The 23,631-nt window shown below is 56.4% G+C and overlaps 1 protein-coding gene across 3 annotated transcripts in view; it reads left to right on the top strand.

The window, feature by feature from the left end:
- exd3 (exonuclease 3'-5' domain containing 3) overlaps positions 1-23,631 on the top strand; it is a 644,822-nt gene that overhangs the window by 457,841 nt on the left and 163,350 nt on the right. For all 3 annotated transcript variants that reach the window (XM_059638357.1, XM_059638356.1, XM_048558801.2), the window contains one exon: positions 1,807-1,938. In XM_059638357.1, coding sequence (XP_059494340.1) covers positions 1,807-1,938 — 132 coding nt within the window. The remainder of the gene's footprint in view (positions 1-1,806; positions 1,939-23,631) is intronic.

Here is a 23,631-nt window from a genome sequence, read left to right as displayed (position 1 = left end):
TTGAATGAAGGCTGCAATGAGGTCCGGAGCAGAATGGCTGTGGCAGAACCAAAACTGGATGTCACTGAGCAGGTGCTGCTTGGTAGCATTGTGGATGACATCTCTGCAGGAATTTCTCAGGGTAGTGTTCTAGGCCTAACCATCTTCAACCACTTTATCAATGGCCTTCCCTCCATTATAAAGGTCAGAAGCGGGGATGTTTACTGGTAGTTGCACAATGTTCAGCATAATTCGCAGCTCCTCAGATATTGAACTGGTCCACATTCAAATGCAACAAGGTCTGGACAATATCCAGGCTTGTGATGATGACAAATATCGCTCATGCCGCAAAAATGCCAGGCAATGATCATCTCCAATACAAGGCAATTTAATGACAGCCCTTTGAAATTCAATGGCGTTCCCATCATTGAATCCGCGACTCTCAACATCATTACATTGAGCAGAAACTGAACTAAACTCGCCATGTAAACATAGTGGCTATCGGAGCAAGTTAGAGGCTAGGATATTGGGGCAAGTATCTCCACATCTAACTCTCTAAAATCAAAATTCATGAGAGGCATAGATAAGATGAATAGCAAAGGTCTTTTCCAGAGAGTGGGGGCATTCAAAACCAGAGGGCATAATTTTAAGGTGAGAGGGGCAAATTTTAAAAGGGACCTGAGGGGTAACTTTTTCATGCGAAGGGTTGGTGCTTATGTGCAATGAGCTTCCGAGGAAATGGTAGATGCAGATACAGTTATGTCTTTAAAAGACATTTGGACAGGTTCGTAAAGAGGAATTTAGAGGTTTATAGACCAAACATAGACAAATGGGACTAATTTAGTTTGGAAAATAGGGTCGACATGGACGGGTTGGACCAAAGAGTCATCTTCTGTGCTATATGACTCTATAAATCAGTAGTGATGGCATACTCCCCACTTGTTTGGATGGGTCAGCTCCAACAACACTCAAGCTTGACACCATCCAGGACAAAGCTTGATTGGCACCACATCCACAAATATTTGCTCTTTCCATCACTGATGCTCAGTAGCAGCAGTGTGTTACTATCTATAAGGTGAACTGCTGTAATTCACCAAGGCCCCTTGGACAGCATCTGTACTGATGATTGTGAGTAGACTGATGGAGCGGTATTTGGCTTGGTTGGATTTGTGCAGAGCTACTGCCTTGAGTTCTGTTTTCTTTATTCATTCATGGATGAGGACATCAGTGGCTAGGCAGCATTTATTGTCCATCCCTAGTTGCCCAGAGGGCAGTTAAGAGTCAACCACATTGGTTGTCCCATTTGTCTGTGTTTGGTCCATAACCCTATAAATTACTCTTTACGAACCTGTCCAAATGTCTTTTAAAGTCTGGATTCACATGTAGCCCAGACCAGGTAAAGATGGCAGTTTCCTTCCCTAAAGGGCATCAGTGAACCAGATGGATTTTTCTGACAATCAACAATGGATTCACGGTCATCATTAGACTGTTAATTCCAGATATTTATTGAATGCAAATTCGACGATCTGCCTTGGTGGGATTCGAACCCAGGTCCCTAGAACATTATCTGGGTCTCAGGATTAAAGGTCCAGTGATAATACCACTACGCCATCGCCTCCCCTGTTTCCTAAAGTCGGTTGTATGAGTGAGAAAGTCCCTGTCGAAATTTGCACTTGAAGAATGGGGGCCCAGGTTCAAACCTGGTGAAAGCCAAGTCAGAACCTGCAGAAAACAAATGATTTATGAGAGGGAGGGGAGGAGTGAGGCCATGGCTTGCAGGTTTCACATGGTCTTGAATAGTTACTGATGTTCTTCCCTGCTCTTCAGTTGCGTTCACAGGTGGCTGAAGGCCGCTGCCTCTCTCTGAACTGCTCAGATAAAGCCAAGGACCAGGCAATTACTGTGCTGAAGCACTTCAACGTGCAGATCACTCCAAAAGACATCTTCAGTCGCTGTCAGGTAGGGAAGAATGTCTGTTATAGGATGGGGAAGTAGTTGGACAGTGATATTTTATAGACTGGTGAATGGTTTCCGTGAACACGCAAACCCAAATATTTTTGAATAAAAGGCTTCTGACCGAACTGTGTTTTAACTAAGACTGGGTCTGTAAGTAAAAGAAAGAAAGAACTTTTGTGTGTACAAACCTGGTAACTAACATTCGTTACACAGACTCGATGTATCCTGAGCAGAAGATGGAGGAACCTTGAGATTTACATGGGTGTCAGTTTCAAAGTTTAAATTGCACAGAGACCATTCACCATATACTTTGTTGATGGAACATACAGCCAGTGAATACTGCTTACGTACTCATGCACTGAGTGAGCAAACCAGATTAGCCAAATGTGGTGATTCAGCCAATCTGTTTTAGTCACTGCACAATGTGAGGTTGGGTGCAATCTGAATAAGATTCACAGGCTGTTCACAAAGGAAACATTTTTGAAACTGCCCTCTGAAATGGCCGAACCAACCATGTGTCTGTTTTCTAATAGACAACTCAGTGCCACTTTCTGAGGCATATAGGAATGGGCAACAAATGCTCATCCAACCAGCTACACATACATCCTGTGAACAAGAAAAAGTGCAGCGTTCGTTCTGATGTGTTTTGAACTGGTTTGATGTTTTATTAAGTTGTTGTTGATAACTTGTTGATGGGAAATTGCTGTTGCAGTATACTGTTATGCTAATGTTATTACTCTGAGGCTGTCCATGTGAGACAGCACTAATTATGGTTTTGCGAAGAGCCCTGTCTGTTCTTTTACAATGAGACAACAATGTGTAGCTGTCTGTTTCTCACTGGAAGTAAGGTTCTGGTACGGGGAGTCTGGAGTTTCAGATTGTAGAGAACTCCTAAGTTAGACTGGAATAATGTGTTTTTCTTGGCTAAAGTTCCTCCCTTCTGCAGATATTCCCTGCTTCCTTTACGATGACACTAATAATTCTCCAACAATGGAGGGTTATAAGCAAACCCTATTGCCCTTTGATCTGGGCTGCAAGCTGGTCTCTGCAATAACTTTCTAGGATGCCATGGTCTTAAACTGAAGACATCACCATTAATTTATTGTTAGTTTTGGCTAAGAATGGAGATGAACATCCCGAGAATCCACTTGTTTTTGATCTGTTATCAATCATTTTCTCTGAAACTGACTTGTACAATAAATCTGTCTGTTTGAACTGAACAAGGTTGATTTGATAGAGGAGATGCTACAGGTTATGAAATAGTGACTAATGCTGATGCCAGTGAATATCATCCAGAGCTCCAATAAGCCCAAATGGACTGGTAGCAGAGCTGATGGGCTTCAGTTAGAAAAAGAGTCAAGAGTTGCTTGAGGCTGTTCTTTGTAGAGTCGGGAAAGAAGATGAAGGAGAAATATTGAGGTGGAGATGGTTCTTGATGGCAGAAATAGGTTTCTGAAATAGCACTGGAGTTGGTAGCCACAAGATTAAGATGTAAGGAGCAGGAAAGAGAGTGAAGAAGAAGGGCATTCTATTTCTCCAGTGATTTGTGACCATAGGTTTACCGCCTGATAGGAACTGAAAGCAGATTCCAAAATAGCAGTCAAAGGGAATTTGATAAATACTTGTAGAGGAAGATATTATCCAGGAATATGGAGAAAGAATAAGTGAGTGGGGTTAATTGGTTTTGTTTCTCATTTCAAAGACACAAGCATGATGAGCTGAATGCCCTGTTCCATGCTGTCAGAAGCTGTGAATGTATCTATGATGTGGAGTGCTGGTGTTGACAAGTCAAAAATCACATGACACCAGGTTTATTTGAAGACGCAAGCTTTTGGAGTCTCGCTCCTTCTTCAGGTGTCAGTGAGAGGGGTGGCATCAGACACAGAATTTATAAGCAAATGATCAAAGGGTCATAGAACCGATGCGAATGTATTGAACAAACCTAAGATAGCTGTTAAATCTTTAATCAGTTAGAAAGGATTAATATGCAAATTCCACAATTTCCTTCAAGTCATTGCCACAAGATAATTAAAGGGTTTATCAGTAGACCAGAGGTGGCATCTCGGGTAAGACAATGCATTTTAGCTGTGAGGCTTTGTTTAGAATCTGGCTGTGTAACAGCTTAGATTAGATTCGATTAGATTCCCTACAGTGTGGAAACGGGCACTTTGGCCCAACAAGTCCACACCGCCCCTTGAAGCATCCCATCCAGACCCATCCCCCTATAACCCACACACCCCTGAACACTACGGGCAATAGAGTCAGACTGGTTTTATTTCCAAAGTAAGAATTTATAAAATGCCACATTGACTGTCTACAAACTGTGTGCTTTTTGAACAAAATAGAATATAACTGAAATTACAAATCTGCAAATTCAAATTCACCCCGTAGATATTTTGTCTCTGTGTGTGTGTGTGTGTGTGTGTGAGAGAGAAAGAGAGAGAGAGAGAGAGTGTGAGAGGGAGAGGGGGAAAAAAGAGTGTGTGTGTGTGTGTGTGTGTGTGTGTGTGTGTGTGTGTGTGTGTGTGTGTGTGAGAGTGTGTCTGAGAGAAAGAGAGGGAGCATGTGTGTGGGGGGGAGAGCGCAGGAGTGTGTGTGCGGGAGAGAGGTGGGGTGTGTGTGTGTGTGTTGTGTGTGTGTGTGTGTGTGTGTGTGGGAGAGAGAGAGAGTGTGTGAGGGGGAGACAGGGAAAAAAGAGTGTGTGTGTGAGGGAGAGTGAGTGTGTCTGAGAGAAAGAGAGGGAAGAGAGTGTGTGTGTGGGGGTCAGAGCGCGGGAGTGTGTGTCTGGGAGAGAGGTGGGGTGTGTGTTTGTGTGAGGGAGAGAGAGGTGGAGTGTGTGTGCGTGTGGGAGAGTCTGGAGTGTGTGTGTGCATGAGGGAGGGAGAGAGAGGTGCAGTATGTGCGTGAGGGAGGGAGAGAGAGGTGGAGTGTGTGCGTGTGTGTGTGAGGGCGTGTGAGAGTGGGAAGAGGAGACCGTGTGTGAGGGGGAGAGAGCGGGAGTGTGTGTGTGGGAGAGAGGTAGAGTGAGTGTGTGTGTGTGTGTGGGTGAGAGGGAGAGAGAGGTGGAGTGTGTGTGTGCATGAGGGAGGGAGAGAGAGGTGCAATATGTGTGTGAGGGAGGGAGAGAGAGGTGGAGTGTGTGCGTGTGTGTGTGAGGGCGTGTGAGAGTGGGAGGGGGGAGAGCGGGAGTGTGTGTGGGGGAGAGAGAGAGAGAGAGAGAGGGGTGATGTGTGCGCGTGTGGGAGAGACTGGAGTGTGTGTGCATGAGTGAGGGAGAGAGAGGTGCAGTATGTGCATGAGGGAGGGAGAGGGAGGTGGAGTGTGTGTGTGTGTGTGTGTGTGTGTGTGTGTGTGTGTGTGTGGGCGGGCGTGTGAGCATGAGAGAGGCAGAGACCGTGTGTGTGAGAGAGAGGTGGAGTGAGTGCGTGTGTGTGTGAGGATGAGGGAGTTTGTGTGTGAGAGTAAGGGAGGGAAGGGGTGTGTGTGTGAGGCAAGAGAGTGTGTGTGTGTATGTGTGAGGGAGGGGGGAGAGGAGAGAGAGAGACGGTGCATGTGAGGGAGGGGCAGGGAGAAGAAAGAGATGGTGCACGTGAGGGAGGAGCAGAGAGGAGGGTGTCTGTGTGTCAGGGAGGGACAGAGAGTGGGAGACGTGTGCGAGGGCGGGAGAGGAGGGTGTGCGTGCGAGGGCGGGAGAGGATGGGGTGTGCGTGCGAGGGCGGGAGAGGAGGGCGCGTGCGCGAGGGGGAGGAGGGAGCATGCGCGAGGGCAGGAGCAGGAGCAGGGCGCTTGCGTTAGGGAGGGCAGCGGAGGGGAGGAGGGCACGTGCGTTAGGGGGGGAGGGCGCATATGTTAGGGTGGCGGGGGGGAGGAGGGCCCGTGCGCGAGGGTAGGAAAGGGGAGGGCGGGGGGAGGAGGGCGAACGTGTTAGGGAGGGCAAGGGCGGGTGGGGGAGGAGGGCGAGCGTGTTAGGGAGGGCGAGAGCGAGGTCGGCGGGGGAGGAGGGCGAGGGCGGGTGGGGGAGGAGGGCGAGCGTGTTGGGGAGGAGGGCGAGCGTGTTGGGGAGGGCGAGGGCGGGTGGGGGAGGAGGGCGAGAGTGTTAGGGAGGGCGAGGGCGGGGGGGGAGGAGGGTGAGCGTGTTAGGGAGGGCGAGGGCTGGTGGGGGAGGAGGGCGAGAGTGTTAGGGAGGGCGAGGGCGCGGGGGGAGGAGGGTGAGCGTGTTAGGGAGGGCGGGTGGGAGGAGGGCAAGCGCAGTGGGGGAGGAGGGCGAGGGCAGGGGGGAGGAGGGCGAGCGTGTTAGGGAGGGCGGGGTGAGGTGGGCGAGCATGTTAGGGAAGGCGAGGGCGGGTGGGAGGAGAGCGAACGTGTTAGCGAAAGCGTGGGGGGAGGAGGGTGAGCGTGTTAGGGAGGGCGAGGGCGGGGGGGTGAAGGAGGGTGAGCGTGTAAGGGAGACAGAGGAGGGCGAGCATGTGAGGGAAGGAGACAGAGGAGGGCGAGCGTGTGAGGGCGGGAGAGACAGTGCGAGTGTGTCGGGGAGTGTGTGAGGGAGGGAGCGAGAGGAGGGCAGGAGAGAGAGGAGGGCGAGCGTGTGAGGGAGGGAGAGAGAGGAGGGCAAGCGTGTGAAGGAGTAAGCGAGAGCGTGTGAGGGAGGGAGCGACAGGAGGGCGAGCCTGTGAGGGAGGGACCAAGCGGAAGGCGAGTGAGTGTGGGAGGGAGAGAGAGGAAGGTGAGCCTGTGAGGGCGGGAGAGAAAGGAGGGCAGGAGGGAGAGGAGGGTGCGTGTGCAAGGGCGGGAGGGAGAGGAGGGTGCGTGTGCAAGGGCGGGAGGGAGAGGAGGGTGCGTGTGCGAGGGCGCGAGGGAGGGGCGGGTGCGTGTGCGAGGGCGCGAGGGAGGGTAGGGTGCGTGTGCGAGGGAGGGGAGGGTGCGTGCGCGAGGGAGGGGAGGGAGAGGAGGGTGAGGGCGCGCGGGAGAGGAGGGTGAGGGCGCGCGGGAGAGGAGGGTGAGGGCGCGCGGGAGAGGAGGGTGAGGGCGCGCGAGAGAGGAGGGTGAGGGCGCGCGGGAGAGGAGGGTGAGGGCGCAAGGGAGAGGAGGGCGAGGGAGAGGAGGGTGAGGGCGCGAGGGAGAGGAGCGTGAGGGCGCGAGGGAGAGGAGGGTGTGTGCGCGCGGGGGCGAGGGAGAGGAGGGTGTGTATGCGAGGGGACGAGGGAGAGGAGGGTGTGTGCGCGAGGGGACGAGGGAGAGGAGGGTGTGTGTGCGAGGGAGAGGAGGGTGTGTGCGTGAGGGGACGAGGGAGAGGAGGGTGTGTGTGCGAGGGAGAGGAGGGTGTGTGCGCGCGGGCGCGAAGGAGAGGAGGGTGTGCGCGCGCGGGCGCGAGGGAGAGGAGGGTGTGTGCGCGCGGGCGGGAGGGAGAGGAGGGTGTGTGCGCGCGGGCGGGAGGGAGAGGAGGGTGTGTGCGCGCGGGGGCGAGGGAGAGGAGGGTGTGTGCGCGCGGGGGCGAGGGAGAGGAGGGTGTGTGCGCGCGGGGGCGAGGGAGAGGAGGGTGTGTGCGCGCGGGGCGAGGGAGAGGAGGGTGTGTGCGCGCGGGGGCGAGGGAGAGGAGCGTGAGCGCGTGCGAGGGGAGAGGAGGGGGTGTGTGCGCGAGGGAGAGGAGGGGGTGTGTGCATGAGGGAGAGGAGGGTATGTGTGCGCGAGTGAGGGAGGGAGAGGAGGTTTTGTGTGCGCGAGTGAGGGAGGGAGAGGAGGGTGTTTGCGTGCGGGCGCGAGGGAGAGGAGGGAGTGTGCGCGCGGGAGCGAGTAGAAGAGGGTATGTGCGCGCGAATGAGGGAGGGAGAGGAGGGTGTGTGCGCGAGGGCGCGAGGGAGAGGAGGGTGTGGGCGCGGGGGCGAGGGAGAGGAGGTTGTGTGCGCGCGAGAGCGAGGAAGGTGTGTGTGCGCGACGGGAGAGGAGGGTGTCTGCGCGTGGGGGCGCGAGGGAGAGGAGGGTATGTGTGCACAAGTGAGGGAGGGAGAGGAGGGTGTGTGTGTGCGGGCGCGTGGAAGGTGTGTGTGCGCGACGGGAGAGGAGGGTATGTGTGCACAAGTGAGGGAGGGAGAGGAGGGTGTGTGTGTGCGGGTGCGAGGGAGAGGAGGGTTTGTGCGCGCGGGAGCGAGGGAGAGGAGGGTATGTGCGCGCGGGAGCGAGGGAGAGGAGGGTGTGTGCGTGAGGGAGCGAGGCAGTGGAGGGTATGTGGGCGCGAGGGACAGGAGGGTGTGTGCGCGTGGGCGCGAGGGAGAGGAGGGTGTGTGCGGGCGGGGGCGAGGGAGAGGAGCGTGTGCGCGGGCGGGGGCGAGGGAGAGGAGCGTGTGCGCGCGCGGGTGCGTGCGAGGGGAGAGGAGGGTGTGCGCGCGCGAGGGAGAGGTGGGGTGTGTGTGCGCGCGGGCGTGAGGGAGAGGAGAGTATGTGTGCGCGAGTGAGGGAGGGAGAGGAGGGTGTGTGTGCGCGGCGTGAGGGAGAGGAGGGTATGTGCGCGCGGACGCGAGGGAGAGGAGGTTATGTGTGCGTGAGTGAGGGAGGGAGAGGATGGTGTGTGTGCGCAGCGCGAGGGAGAGGAGGGCATGTGCGTGCGGACGCGAGGGAGAGAAGGGTGTGTGCGCGAGGGAGAGGAGGGTATGTGTGCACGAGTGAGGGAGGGAGAGGAGGGTGTGTGTGCGCGAGGGAGAGGAGGGTGTGTGTGCGCGAGGGAGAGGAGGGTGCGTGCGCGCGGGCGCGAGCGAGAGGAAGGTGTGTGTGCGCGTGGGGAGAGGAGGGTGTGTGCGTGCGGGCGCGAGGGAGAGGAGGGTGTGTGCGTGCGGGCGCAAGGGAGAGGAGGGTGTGTGTGCGTGCGGGCGCAAGGGAGAGGAGGGTGTGTGCGCGCGCGGGGGCGAGGGAGAGGAGGGTGTGCGCGCGCGGGGGCGAGGGAGAGGAGGGTGTGCGCGCGCGGGGTCGAGGGAGAGGAGGGTGTGCGCGCGCGGGGGCGAGGGAGAGGAGGGTGTGCGCGCGCGGGGGCGAGGGAGAGGAGGGTGTGCGCGCGCGGGCGCGAGGGAGAGGAGGGTGTGCGCGCGCGGGCGCGAGCGAGAGGAAGTTGTGTGTGCGCGTGGGGAGAGGAGGGTGTGTGCGCGTGGGGGCGCGAGGGAGAGGAGGGTATGTGTGCGCGTGTGAGGGAGGGAGAGGAGGGTATGTGTGCGCGAGGGAGAGGAGGGTGTGTGCGCGCGGGCGCGAGGGAGAGGAGGGTGTGTGCGCGCGGGCGTGAGCGAGAGGAAGGTGTGTGTGCGCGTGGGGAGAGGAGCGTGTGTGCGCGTGGGGGCGTGAGGGAGAGGAGGGTATGTGTGCGCGTGTGAGGGAGGGAGAGGAGGGTATGTGTGCGCGAGGGAGAGGATGGTGTGTGCGCGCGGGGCGAAAGGGAGAGGAGGGTGTGTGCGCGCGGTGCGAGGGAGAGGAGCGTGTGTGCGCGCGGGCGCGAGCGAGAGGAAGGTGTGTGTGCGCGTGGGGAGAGGAGGGTGTGTGCGCGTGGGGGCGTGAGGGAGAGGAGGGTATGTGTGCGCGTGTGAGGGAGGGAGAGGAGGGTATGTGTGCGCGAGGGAGAGGATGGTGTGTGCGCGCGGGCGCGAGGGAGAGGAGGGTGTGTGCGCGCGGTGCGAGGGAGAGGAGCGTGTGTGCGCGCGGGCGCGAGGGAGAGGTGGGGTGTGTGCGCGAGGGAGAGAAGGGTATGTGTGCACGAGTGAGGGAGGGAGAGGAGGTTTTGTCTGCGCGAGTGAGGGAGGGAGAGGAGGGTGTGTGCGTGCGGGCGCGAGGGAGAGGAGGGAGTGTGCGCGTGCGAGCGAGTAGTGGAAGGTATGTGCGCGCGAATGATGGAGGGAGAGGAGGGTGTGTGCGTGAGGGCACGAGGGAGAGGAGGGTGTGTGCGCGCAGGGGTGAGGGAGAGGAGGGTGTGTGCGCGCGGGGGAGAGGGAGAGGAGGGTGTGTGCGCGAGTGAGGGAGGGAGAGGAGGTTTTGTGGTGCGCGAGTGAGGGAGGGAGAGGAGGGTGTGTGCGTGCGGGCGCGAGGGAGAGGAGGGAGTGTGCGCGCGGGAGCGAGTAGAGGAGGGTATGTGTGCACGAATGATGGAGGGAGAGGAGGGTGTGCGCGCGGGGGTGAGGGAGAGGAGGGTGTGTGCGCCGCGGGGGGCGAGGGAGAGGAGGGTGTGTGCGCGAGTGAGGGAGGGAGAGGAGGGTGTGTGTGTGCGGGCGCGAGGGAGAGGAGGGTGTGTGCGCGTGGGGGCGCGAGGGAGAGGAGGGTATGTGTGCGCGAGTGAGGGAGGGAGAGGAGGGTGTGTGTGTGCGGGCGCGAGGGAGAGGAGGGTGTGTGCGCGCGGGAGCGAGGGAGAGGAGGGGTGTGTGCGCGAGGGAGAGGAGGGGTGTGTGCGCGAGGGAGAGAAGGGTATGTGTGCACGAGTGAGGGAGGGAGAGGAGGTTTTGTCTGCGCGAGTGAGGGAGTGCGAGGAGGGTGTGTGCGTGCGGGCGCGAGGGAGAGGAGGGAGTGTGCGCGTGCGAGCGAGTAGAGGAGGGTATGTGCGAGCGAATGATGGAGGGAGAGGAGGGTGTGTGCGTGAGGGCGCGAGGGAGAGGAGGGTGTGTGCACACGGGGGTGAGGGAGAGGAGGGTGTGTGCGCGCGGGGGGCGAGGGAGAGGAGGGTGTGTGCGTGCGAGTGAGGGAGGGAGAGGAGGTTTTGTGTGCGCGAGTGAGGGAGGGAGAGGAGGGTGTGTGCGTGCGGGCGCGAGGGAGAGGAGGGAGTGTGCGCGCGGGAGCGAGTAGAGGAGGGTATGTGCGCACGAATGATGGAGGGAGAGGAGGGTGTGTGCGCGAGGGCGCGAGTGAGAGGAGGGTGTGTGCGTGCGACGGTGAAGGAGAGGAGGGTGTGTGCGCGCAGGGGCGAGGGAGAGGAGGGTGTGTGTGCGCGAGTGAGGGTGGGAGAGGAGGGTGTGTGTGCGCGAGGGAGAGGAGGGTGCGTGCGCGCCGGCGCGAGCGAGAAGAGGGTGCGTGCGCGCGGGCTGCGAGCGAGAGGAAGGTGTGTGTGCGCGTGGGGAGAGGAGGGTGTGTGCGCGTGGGGGCGCGAGGGAGAGGAGGGTGTGTGCGCGCGGGGCGCGAGGGAGAGGAGGGTGTGTGCGCGCGCGTGGGCGAGGGAGAGGAGGGTGTGCGCGCGTGGGGAGAGGAGGGTGTGTGCGCGTGGGGGCGCGAGGGAGAGGAGGGTATGTGTGCGCGTGTGAGGGAGGGAGAGGAGGGTATGTGTGCGCGAGGGAGAGGAGGGTGTGTGCGCGCGGGCGCGAGGGAGAGGAGGGTGTGTGCGCGCGGGGCGTGAGCGAGAGGAAGGTGTGTGTGCGCGTGGGGAGAGGAGGGTGTGTGCGCGTGGGGGCGTGAGGTAGAGGAGGGTATGTGTGCGCGTGTGAGGGAGGGAGGGAGAGGAGGGTATGTGTGCGCGAGGGAGAGGATGGTGTGTGCGCGCGGGCGCGAGGGAGAGGAGGGTGTGTGCGCGCGGTGCGAGGGAGAGGAGCGTGTGTGCGCGCGGGCGCGAGGGAGAGGTGGGGTGTGTGCGCGAGGGAGAGAAGGGTATGTGTGCACGAGTGAGGGAGGGAGAGGAGGTTTTGTCTGCGCGAGTGAGGGAGGGAGAGGAGGGTGTGTGCGTGCGGGCGCGAGGGAGAGGAGGGAGTGTGCGTGCTCACCTCATACACACACACACTCTCCCTCATATACTCATTCCCTCTCCCTCCCTCACACACTTTGTCTCTCTTCCTCCCTCACATAGTCTCGCTCCCTCCCTTAACACTCTCTCTCTCTCTCACTCTCGCTCCCTTCCTCACACACTCTCTCACTCCCGCCTTCCTCACACACAGACTCACTCCCTCCCTCTCACACACTCTCGCTCCCTTCCTCTCACACACTCTCTCTCACTCCCTTCCTCACACACTCTCTCTCACTCCCGCCTTCTCACACACACACACACACACACACACACACACACACACTCGCTCGCTCGCTCGCTCCCTCCCTCACACACATACCTACACGCTCCCTTCCTCACACACACTCGCTCCCTCCCACACATACACTCGCTCCCTCTCTCACACACACACACTCACACACACACACACACACTCGCTCCCTCCCAAACACACATACCCCCTCCACACTCCCTCCCTCACAACCCCCCGCACTCCCTTCCTCACACGCTCTCACTACCCGCCGCGCCCCCTCCCTCACACGGTCTCACTACCCCCCACGCTCCCCTGTCTCTCGCAGGATCTCCCGCCTTTCTCTCCCTCCTTCACATACTCGCCCTACTCTCGCTCCCTCCCTCACACGCTCGCCCTCCTCTTGCTCCCTCCCTCACACGCTCGCCCTCCTCTCGCTTCCTCCCTCACATGCTCGCCCGCCTTCCGCCTTCCTCTCGCTCCCTCCCTCACAGGATCTCCCGCCTGTCTCTCCCTCCCCTCGCTCCTTCCCTCACACGCTCGCCCTCCTCTTGCTCCCTCCCCTCTCGCTTCCTCCCTCACACGCTCGCCCGCCTCCCGCCTTCCTCTTGCTCCCTCCCTCACAGGATCTCCCGCCTGTCTCTCCCTCCCTCACATGCTCGCCCTCCTCTCGCTCCCTCCCTCACACGCTCGCCCTCCTCTCGCTTCCTCCCTCACATGCTCGCTGTACTCTCTCCCTCCCTCACACGCTCTCCCTCCTCTCGCTCTCTCCCTGACACGCTCTCCCTCACACTCTCTCCGTCCTCGCTCTCCCTCCGCATACCCTGGCCATCCTCGCACCCTGGCCATCCTCGCTCTCCATCCCGCACCCTCTCTCCGTCCTCGCTCTCCATCCCGCACCCCCTCTCCCTGCCTCACACCGTCTCCCTTCTCGCTCTCTCTCACACCCTCTCCCTCCTCTCTCTCCCTCACACCCCTCTCCCTTCTCTCTCTCCCCCACACACTCTCCTTCCTCTCTCTCTCCCTCACACCCTCTCCCTCATCTCTCTCTCCCCTCTCTCTCACTCACACCCTCTCCCTCCTCTCTCTCTCACTCACACCCTCTCCCTCCTCTCTCTCTCTCACACCCTCTCCCTCCTCTCTCTCTCTCTCACACCCTCTCCTTCCTCTCTCTCTCACTCACACCCTCTCCCTCCTCTCTCTCTCTCTCCCTCACACCCTCTCCCTTCTCTCTCTCTCACACCCTCTCCCTCCTCTCTCTCTCACTCACACCCTCTCTCTCCTCTCTCTCTCACTCACACCCTCTCCTTCCTCTCTCTCTCACTCACACCCTCTCCCTCCTCTCTCTCTCTCTCACTCACACCCTCTCCCTCCTCTCTCTCTCTCTCTCACTCACACCCTCTCCCTCTCTCCCACGCTCACACCATCACCCTCACTCATACACTCGCTGTCCTCTCGCTCCCTCCCGCACACGCTCGCCATCTCTCTCACTGCCTCCCACACGCACTTTCCCTCCTCTCCCTCCCTATCTTCCTCCACGCACCCACTCCCTGCTCTCTCCCTCCCTCCCCAACTTCCTCTCTCTCCCTCTTCTTTCCCACCCCAGATTCCTCTTCTCTCCCTCATCTCTCTCCCCCTCCACACCTTCCTCTCTCTTCCTCCTCTCTCACCCGCTTCCTCACACCCTCTCCCTCCAAAGGTCTCCCTCCTCTCTCTCCCTCCCTCACACGCTCGCCCTCCTTTCTCTCCCTCCCTCACACGCTCGCCGTCCTATCTCTCCCTCCCTCACAAGCTCGCCCTCCTTTCTCTCCCTCCCTCACACACTCGCCCTCCTTTTTCTCCAGCCCTCACACCCTTGCCTTCCTCTCCCTACCTCCCACACAGGCTCACCCTCATCTCCCGCCCTCCCTCACACGCTCGCCTTCCTCTCTCTCCCTCCCTCACACGCTCGCCCTCCTCTCTCTCTCCCTCCCTCCCTCACACACTCGCCGTCCTCTCTCTCTCTCCCTCCCTCCCTCACACACTCGCTGTCCTCTCTCTCGCGCTCTCTCCCACGCTCGCCCTCCTCTTCCTCTCCCTCCCTCACACGCTCGCCCTCCTCGCTCTCTCTCCCTCACATACGCTCGCCCTCCTCGCTCTCTCTCCCTCACACGCTCGCCCTCCTCTCTTTCCCTCCCTCACACGCTCGCCCTACTCTCATTCGCACTCCCTCACACGCTCGCCCTCTTCTCTCTTGCACTGCCTCACACGCTCGCCCTCCTCTTCTACCTCCCCTCTCACGCTCGCCCTCCACTCTCTCCCTCCCTCACATGCTCACCCTCCTCTCTCTTGCACTGCCTCACACGCTCGCCTCCTCTTCTACCTCTCTCTCACGCTCGCCCTCACACGCTCACCGTCCACTCTCTCCCTCCCTCACACGCTCGCCCTCCTCTCGCTCATTCGCTCGCCGTCCACTCTCTCCATCCCTCACACCCTGGCCTTCCTCTCCCTACCTCCCTCAAAAGGCTCACCCTCATCTCCCTCCCTCCCTCCATCCACTCGCCATCCACTCTCTCCATCCATCACACGCTCGCCCTCCTCTTTCGCCCTCCGTCACACGCTTGGCCTCCACTCTTGCACTCCCTCACATGCTCGCACTCCTCCTCTCCCTCCCTCCCTTACACGCTCCCGGCCTCTCACACTCACCGTCCTCTCTCTCCCTCCCAAACACAAACACTCCCTCCTCTCTCACCCTCCCTCACACGCTCGCCCTCCTCTCTCGCACACCCTCACATGCTTGCCGCCCTCTATGTCGCACTCCCTCACACGCTCGCCCTCTTCTCTCTCGCACTCCCTCACACGCTCGCCCTCTTCTCTCTCGCACTCCCTCACATGCTCGCCCTCCTCTCTCTTGCACTCCCTCACATGCTCGCCCTCCTCTCACTCACACTCCCTCACACGCTTGCCCTCCTCTCTCTCGCACTCCCTCACACACTCGCCCTCCTCCTCTCTCTCCCTCCCACTCTCGCCCTCTTCCTCTCCCTCCCTCACACGCTCGCCCTCTTCCTCTCCCTCCCTCACACGCTCGCCCTCCTTCACACGCTCGCCCTCCTCTCTTGCCCTCCCTCACACGCTCTCCCTACTCTCACTCGCACTCCCTCACATGCTCACCCTCCTCTCTCTTGCACTGCCTCACACGCTCGCCCTCCTCTTCTACCTCCCTCTCACGCTCGCCCTCACACGCTCACCGTCCACTCTCTCCCTCCCTCACACGCTCGCCCTCCTCTCGCTCCCTCGCTCATTCGCTCGCCGTCCACTCTCTCCATCCCTCACACCCTGGCCTTCTTCTCCCTACCTCCCTCACAGGCTCACCCGCATCTCGCTCCCGCCCTCACAGGCTCGCCTTCCTCTCCCTAAATCCCTCACACGCTCGCCGTCTTCTCACTCCCTCCCTCACACGCTCGCCCTCCTCTCTCTCCCTCCCTCACATGCTCGCCCTCCCTCATACACTCGCTCTCCTCTCACTCGCACTCCCTCATACACCCCATCTCGCACCCTCTCGCTCCTCTCTCTCCCTCCCTCGCGCTCTCTCCCACCCTCGTGCCCTCTCCCTCCTCTCTCCCACCCACTGCCTCCCTCCCGCCCTTGCACCCTCTCTCTCCCTCCCATCCTCTCTCTCCCTCCCTTGCACCCGCTCCCTCCTCTCTCCATCCCTCGCACCCTCACCCTCCTCTCCCTCGCGCCCGCGCACACACACCCTCCTCTACCTCCTGCCCTCGCACCGACAAGCCATCACACCATCTCCTTCCTCTCCCTCGCGCCATCACACACACACCATCCTCTCCCTCCCTCACTCGCGCACACACACCCTCCTCTCCCTCGCTCCTGCGCGCACACACCCTCCTCTCCCTCGCGCACACACCCTCCTCTACCTCCCTCACTCACGCACACATACCCTCATCTCCCTCCCTCACTCGCGCACACATACCCTCTTCACCCTCCCTCATTCGCGCACACATACCCTCTTCTCCCTCCCTCACTCGCACACACATACCCTCCTCTCCCTCGCGCACACACCCTTCTCTCCCTCGCGCCTGCGCGCACACACCCTCCTCTCCCTCCCTCACGCACACAAAGCCTCCTCTCCCTCACGCCCGCGCGCACACACCATCCTCTCCCTCGCGCTCGTGCGCACACACCCTCCTCTCCCTCGCGCCCCCACGCGCATACACCCTCCTCTCCCCACGCGCACACACACCTTCCTCTCGCTCGCGCCCGCGCGCACACACCCTCCTCTCACTCGCGCCCGCGCGCGCACACCCTCCTCTCCCTCGCCCCCGCGCGCGCACACCCTCCTCTCCCTCGCCCCCGCGCGCGCACACCCTCCTCACCCTCGCCCCCGCGCGCGCACACACCCTCCTCTCCCTCGCCCCCGCGCGCGCACACCCTCCTCTCCCTCGCCCCCGCGCGCGCACACCCTCCTCTCCCTCGCCCCCGCGCGCGCACACCCTCCTCTCCCTCGCCCACGCGCGCGCACACACCCTCCTCTCCCTTGCGCCCGCACGCACACACCCTCCTCTCCCTCGCGCCCGCGCGCACACACACTCCTCTCCCTCGCGCCCCCACGCGCACACACCCTCCTCTCCCCACGCGCACACACACCTTCCTCTCGCTCGCGCCCGCGCGCAAGCACCCTCTTCTCGCTCGCGCCGGCGCGCACGCACCCTCCTCTCCCTCGCGCGCACACACCCTCCTCTCCCTCCCTCACTCGCGCACACACACCCTCCTCTCCCTCGCCCCCGCGCGCACACACCCTCCTCTCCCTCACCCCCGCGCGCACACACCCTCCTCTCCCTCGCGCCCTCGCGCACACACCCTCCTCTCCCTCCATCATTCGTGCGCACATACCCTCCTCTACTCGCTCCCGCGCGCACACTCCCTCCTCTCCCTCGCGCCCGCACGCACACACCCTCCTCTCCCTCCCTCACTCGCGCACACAAAACCTCCTCTCCCTCCCTCACTCGCGCGCACACACCCTCCTCTCCCTCCCTCACTCGCGCGCACACACCCTCCTCTCCCTCGCCCCCGCGCGCACACACCCTCCTCTCCCTCACCCCCGTGCGCAAACACCCTCCTCTCCCTCGCGCCCTCACGCACACACCCTCCTCTCCCTCCATCATTCGCGCGCACATACCCTCCTCTACTCGCTCGCACGCGCACACTCCCTCCTCTCCCTCGCGCCCGCACGCACACACCCTCCTCTCCCTCCCTCACTCGTGCAGACCAAACCTCCTCTCCCTCCCTCACTCGTGCACACATACCCTTCTCTCCCTCGCGCACACACCCCTCCTCTCCCTCGCTCCCGCGCGCACACACACCCTCCTCTCCCTCCCTCACTCGCGCACACATACCCTCCTCTCCCTCGCGCCCCCACGCGCACACACCCTCCTCTCCCTCGCGCCCGCACACACACACCCTCCTCTCCCTCCCTCACTCGCGCACACACCCTCCTCTCCCTCGCCCCCGCGCGCACACACCCTCCTCTCCCTCGCGCCCTCGCGCTCACACCCTCCTCTCCCTCCATCATTCGTGCGCACATACCCTCCTCTACTCGCTCCCGCGCGCACACTCCCTGCTCTCCCTCGCGCCCGCACGCACACACCCTCCTCTCCCTCCCTCACACCCTGGCCTTCTTCTCCCTACCTCCCTCACAGGCTCACCCGCATCTCGCTCCCGCCCTCACAGGCTCGCCTTCCTCTCCCTAAATCCCTCACACGCTCGCCGTCTTCTCACTCCCTCCCTCATACGCTCGCCCTCCTCTCTCTCCCTCCCTCACATGCTCGCCCTCCCTCATACACTCGCTCTCCTCTCACTCGCACTCCCTCATACACCTGTGCGCTTATTTTAGGGACAGAGACAGTGTGCGTGCTTGCATGTTTTAGAGGGCGAGATGGAGAGAAAGTGTCTGTGAGGGACAGTGAGAGCATGTGTGTGCATACTTGAGAGAAAGGGTATATGTGTACGAGACGGGGTCTGTATGTGTGTGAGAGTGCGTACAAGAGTATATAGTCTGGTGGTGTGACATGAACCCAAGATCTCAGGTGAAGCCGTCCTCACGGGTACCGAACTTGGCTATCAGCCTCTGCTTTGGTGACTCTGCGTTGTTATGTATCTCAAAGTCCGCCTTGGAGGACATCTACCTGAAGATCTGAGGCAAAATATTCTTGACTGCTCAAGTGACAGCAGCCTGTGTCTTCAAATAAACGTGGTGTCGTGAGATCCTGAATGAATATTTCTCGTCTGTATTGATATCTTGAACTCTATCTTGATATCTTTGAACACACTACAGAGTGGAGGTGCTGGAAGTCTTTAAAATGCATTGGTGGCATGGGTGGCTCAGTGGTTAGCACTGCTGCCTCACTGCTAGGGTTTGGGGTTCGATTCAAGCTTTGTGTGACTGTTTGTGAGTAATTTGCACATCCTCTGGGCGTTCCGGTGACATGTGATTTTTGACCATGAATGTATCAGTCAGTGAAGGTTACACAGGAACACAGGAATTAGTAGTGGGAGTAGACAATTAAGCCCTTTGAGGCCACTCTACCATTTAACATGATCATAGCCAGTCTTATCCTGGTCTCAACTCCACATTCCTGTCTGCTCCCCATAGCCATTTATTCTGCGTCTCATCAGAAACATTTCGATTTCTTTCACGAATCTGTTGATTGATTTTGCCTGCACTGCATTCTGGGGTGGTGAGTTCCATGACCCTCTGAGAGCACTAGTTTCTCCTCATCTCAGTCCTGATAAGGAGGAGGTTATTGAAAACAGAATCTGTGAGACACCCAGTTATCTTTGAAGCTGAATAAAGATAGTAGTTAATAATGTGTGTCTCAGGACTCAGTGCATTTTTCAAGTTAACTGTTTAGAATGATGCCATAACAGTTCCACAGGAACAATTAGGGGTGGACAATGAATGTCAGCCTTCACAGAGGCGCTGTCATCCCATGAATGATTTTTTAAGAAATCAAGCCTTGGGTGAAGAGATTAACTTGACCTGCCTCAATCCAAGATAGTGAAGCTTCTGAACCTTCTACTTGCCAGCACCATGTCCACTAACATAGTTTCACTTGATGCAGTCTCCTAATTGGCAGCATATCCGTTCACCACTGTATGCTGAGCAGACTGCCAGCTGCAATCAGAAGACTAGTAACTATTCAACCTCAGTGGCCTCACTACCAGTGGTAGGTGCCCCTGGTGCACATCAGAGAGTGCAAGGGCCCCTAGTTGAGGCAACACCCTCAGAAGCTTGGATGCAGGACTTCTTTTAAAACATAATGGGACTTGACTGTATTGGGTCTCTCCAAGTGCAGGGATAACTGATCTAATCCATTGTCTGCATCATAAGCACCCTTCCTGCCCAAGACCTCATCACTGGGACATGAAACCTGCTGCTGCTACAGGCAGGTTTCATCCATTGGATATCTACATGTGATGGCTGGAGGCTGCTAAAATGCTGGCAACTCGCTTAAATGGGGCCTTCACAGTTTTGGTTTACCATTTTTGTGGATTTGTACAGTCTGTATTAATCCCTAAACGCAGAGTCCACCCCTGCCTCCCAGGAAAATTTCCTGGCAATGGCAGTGGGGTTTGGGACACAACCCCTCCCTTATTACCCAGCACCTCACTGTCCTGACTCCAAGCCAAAGGCTCAGGAAAATGTAGTGATTACCTGTTGGGTTAACTCTGATGGGCACCTTTTTGTTTTGAGCTTCATGATCTGTTGTTGCTAAATGCTATGACAATGTATTTTGCACCTGAGCAGGCAGTACTTCGATTAAATAAACTAATAAAGTGACCTAAATTCTTTAGTTATTAGGATTTATTAATTGTCCATAATTAATTTTGTGCTTGCATTTGCTGTGTACTGATTGACAATTCAGTCTGAAATACAGCCTGCACAAACAGCACTCGGGATTTGGACATTGTGCATTCGAAATTCCTTTGTTCAGGGTTCCAGGGTGAGGTGGAAGGGGACCAGTGACATCAGCTGGTGTTAAATAACAGTGCCTGTGGGGATCTTGCAGAGAGAAAGTCAAGGAACTGGTTACCTGGTAACTTGGTGCTAACTGGAAAGCTGCACATACTGACTGCACCCTGTTGAGCCTCTCCACGGCCTAGTTCTCACAAGAGCCCAGGGAGCATAGCCTTGTTCCCACAGCTCTTCAAGTTTCCTGCCAAGAATTTAGTGTCTTCAGAAAGCTAATGGAGCATGAAGGTCACTGTGTGAGAAAATCTCAGGCCGCGACGATTATTTTCAGTGAGTTTGACATGGTGCTGTGAGGGTTTAGACAGACACTCACCAGCATGTCAGATTGAAATGTGATGTAAGGGTTTAGGGGCAGTGCATGGAGTCTCTGAAGTAATTTCAGCTGAATATTGGAAACTTTTTACAGTTGTATTTCCTCTGAATGTTCTTTTTCTGTTAAATTTCCAACTTCTGGAAATCACAACCTTCCCTAAATATCAGAATAATTCCCATTTTCTTTAGTGATCTGTGCATAAAGAAAGTTGGAGTTTGTTCCTGTCAGTTTTATCAGTACAATCTGGGCTGATGCAGCTAATTCAGTTTGCCAGATTTTAAGCTCAAGCTTTTGAGTCCAAAGGTTCTTGCACGTTGTTTGCTGTGATTCTTTCTGCTTGTTTGAGTTTCAGTTTGTCTGGATTGGCAGTGGATGAAACTAAAAGTATCCAATAGGGATGCTTATTTCGCAGGAGGACCACTTCGCAAGCACATAGTCTTCGGAAGCTTTTCATATCTAAGAATATTTAATTTACTAAGAAAGTGACTGGTCAACAACATTGAAATAACTTGTTCAGTTTAAGTTTTCAAAGTCATTTTCTGTGATGTCAAACCTGGTTTCTCATTGGCAGTGGACTTCAGTGCTTTTTAAAAATTTTCATTATTAAGAATGCTCATATTGCTGAGGGGCCAGTTTAATCTGGTAGCTGCAACAGTTTAACAATGAGGTTATCGAAGAACAAAGAAAATTACAGCACAGGAACAGGCCTTTCGGCCCTCCAAGCCTGCACCGATCCAGATCCTCTGTCTAAACCTGTTGCCTGTTTTCCAAGGATCTGTATCCCTCTGTTCCCTGCCCATTCAAGTTTCTGTCTAGATACATCTTAAATGACACCATCGTGCCCACCTCTACCACCTCTACTAGCAACATGTTCCAGGCACTCACCACCCTCTGTGTAAAGAACTTTCCACGCATATCTCCCTTAAACTGTTCACCTTTCACCTTGAAATCGTGACCCCTAGTCCCCCACTCTATGGAAAAAGCTTCTTGCTATCCACCCTGTCTATACCTCTCATGATTTTGTAGACCTCAGTCAGTCCCCCCCTCGACCTTTGTCTTTCTAATGGAAATAATCCTAATCTACTCAACCTCTGTTCATAGCTAGCACCCTCCATACTAGGCAACATCCTGATGAACCTCCTCTGCACCCTCCCCAAAGCATCCACATCCTTTTGGTAATGTGGCGACCAGAATTGTATGCAGTATTCCACATATGGCCAAACCAAAGTCGTATACAACTGTAATATGGCCTGACAACTGTTGTACTCAGTACCCCGTCCGCTGAAGGAAAGCATGCCTTATGCCTTCTTGACCACTCTATTGACCTGCGCTGCCACTTTCGGGGTACAATGGGCCTGAATACCCAGATCTCTCTGTGCAGCAATTTTTCCCAGGACTTTTCCATTTACCGTGTAGTTCGCTCTTGAATTAGATCTTCCAAAATGCATCATCTTGCATTTGCCTTGATTGAACTCCATCTGCCAATTCTTCGTCCAATTCTCCAATCTGTCTATATTCTGCTACATTCTCTGACAGTCCCCTTCACTATCCGCTACTCCACCAGTCTTCGTGACATCTGCAAACTTGTTAATCAGACCATCTTTACCTTCTTCCAGATCATTTATGTGTGTCACAAACAACAGTGGTCCGGTCCCTGTGGAACACCACTGGTCACAGTTCTCCAATTTGAGAAACTCCCTTCCACTACAACTCTCTGTCTCCTGTTGCCCAGCCAGTTCTCTATCCATCTAGCTAGTATACCCAGGACCCTATGCGACTTTACTTTCTCTGTTAGTCTACCATGGGGAGCCTTATCAAACACCTTGCTGAAGTCCATGTATATGACATCTACAGCCCTTCCCTCATCTATCAACTTTGTCACTTGCTCAAAGAATTGTTTCAAGTTGGTAAGACATGACAGTCCCTGCACAGAACCATGCTGCCTATCAGTAATAAGCCCATTTTCTTCCAAATGGGAATAGATCCTATCACTGAGTATCTTCTCCAGCAGCTTCCCCACCACTGACGTCAGGCTCATTGGACTGTAATTTTCCTGGATTATCCCTGCAACCCTTCTTAAACAAGGGGACAATGTTAACAAATCTCCAGTCCTTGAGAACCTCATCCGTGCTCAAGGATGCTGCAAAGATATCTGTTAAGGCCCCAGCTATTTCCTCTCGCTTCCCTCAGCAACCTGGGATAGATCCCATCCGAACCTGGGAACTTGCCCACCCTAATACCTTTGGGAATACCCAACACTTCCCCCCTCCCTCCTTGTGCGAACTTGACCTAGAGTAATTAACCATCTATCCCTCACCTCAACATCAGTTATGTCCCTCTCCTCAGTGATTACCAATGCAAAGTACTCATTAAGAATCTCACTCATTTTCTCTGACTTGAGAAATTGTTTATAGTGGCAAGAAAAATAAAATAAACATTTAGCTTCTGTTAGGCTGCCTGTACTAGTTTCCAGGAAAACTTTGTATGATAGTTGTGCAAATAGATTTTAGCTAGGATTTGTTGAACCGTAGCAAGACCGAACACAGTCTGGACACAGTTTCGTGAGTAAGGAAAGAAGTTGCTTTCATGTAATTTCTTTCACATTTTGGTTGCCCTAGCTGTTCCCAGTTTGTGTAATACTTTGAAGTGCCATCTCTGTTGTAACATCCTGACTCGACCTATGGGATTAATTGGTGCAGGTTAACGGGATAGGATTATGGGTTTAGTGCGAGTTGTGACTTGTTTTGTAGCTAGGGCTAGTAAGGGTTAAGTTGATCAAGGTTTGGTTCATTTCGTTAGCAATACAGTTCTTGCAATCTGAAATGAAAGCAGAAAATATTTGGGGATCTGGCAATATCAGATAAAAATAATTGACCTATAATGTTAACTCATCTCTGTTCAGCTCTTTCTTATGCCCCCTTGTCATTCCCTGGTGCCTCTAATAAATCACTTCACGCAGCATTAATTACTTAACTCCCCTAAAGTTCCAAAATACCTTTAGCAGCCCATAGTCTCCTCTAGTATAAACATGCTTTGTTCCTGAAGGTTCTCCTAACAAGCCCTACCTCAGTGCCATAATGCCCTATCCATGGCACATTGTACAAACTGCGGAACAGGGTGGGCCCATTGTCACAGCCTTACATTCCATTCTTTCGCAATCCCCCTTCCACCCTGAATTACTGCAGTCTCACGGTCAGCATCACAGCATTCTGTTATTTCAGCAGAAATCTGAAGTATTGACCTTAACTGAGAGCTTTTGTACCTGATTTGTGCAGTTGTCAGGCAACCAAATATGACAGACGATGTAGAGGATTTTGGCCTATAACTCTATGCTTCATTAAAATATCATGTTCAGATCTCATTTTATATTAATATTTTGGAGTTTCTACCCATTAGAA

The sequence above is a fragment of the Stegostoma tigrinum genome, chromosome 29 (genome assembly GCF_030684315.1).
Source record: "Stegostoma tigrinum isolate sSteTig4 chromosome 29, sSteTig4.hap1, whole genome shotgun sequence".
Lineage (NCBI taxonomy): Eukaryota > Metazoa > Chordata > Chondrichthyes > Orectolobiformes > Stegostomatidae > Stegostoma > Stegostoma tigrinum.
This window is presented reverse-complemented; position numbering and strand designations above follow the sequence as displayed.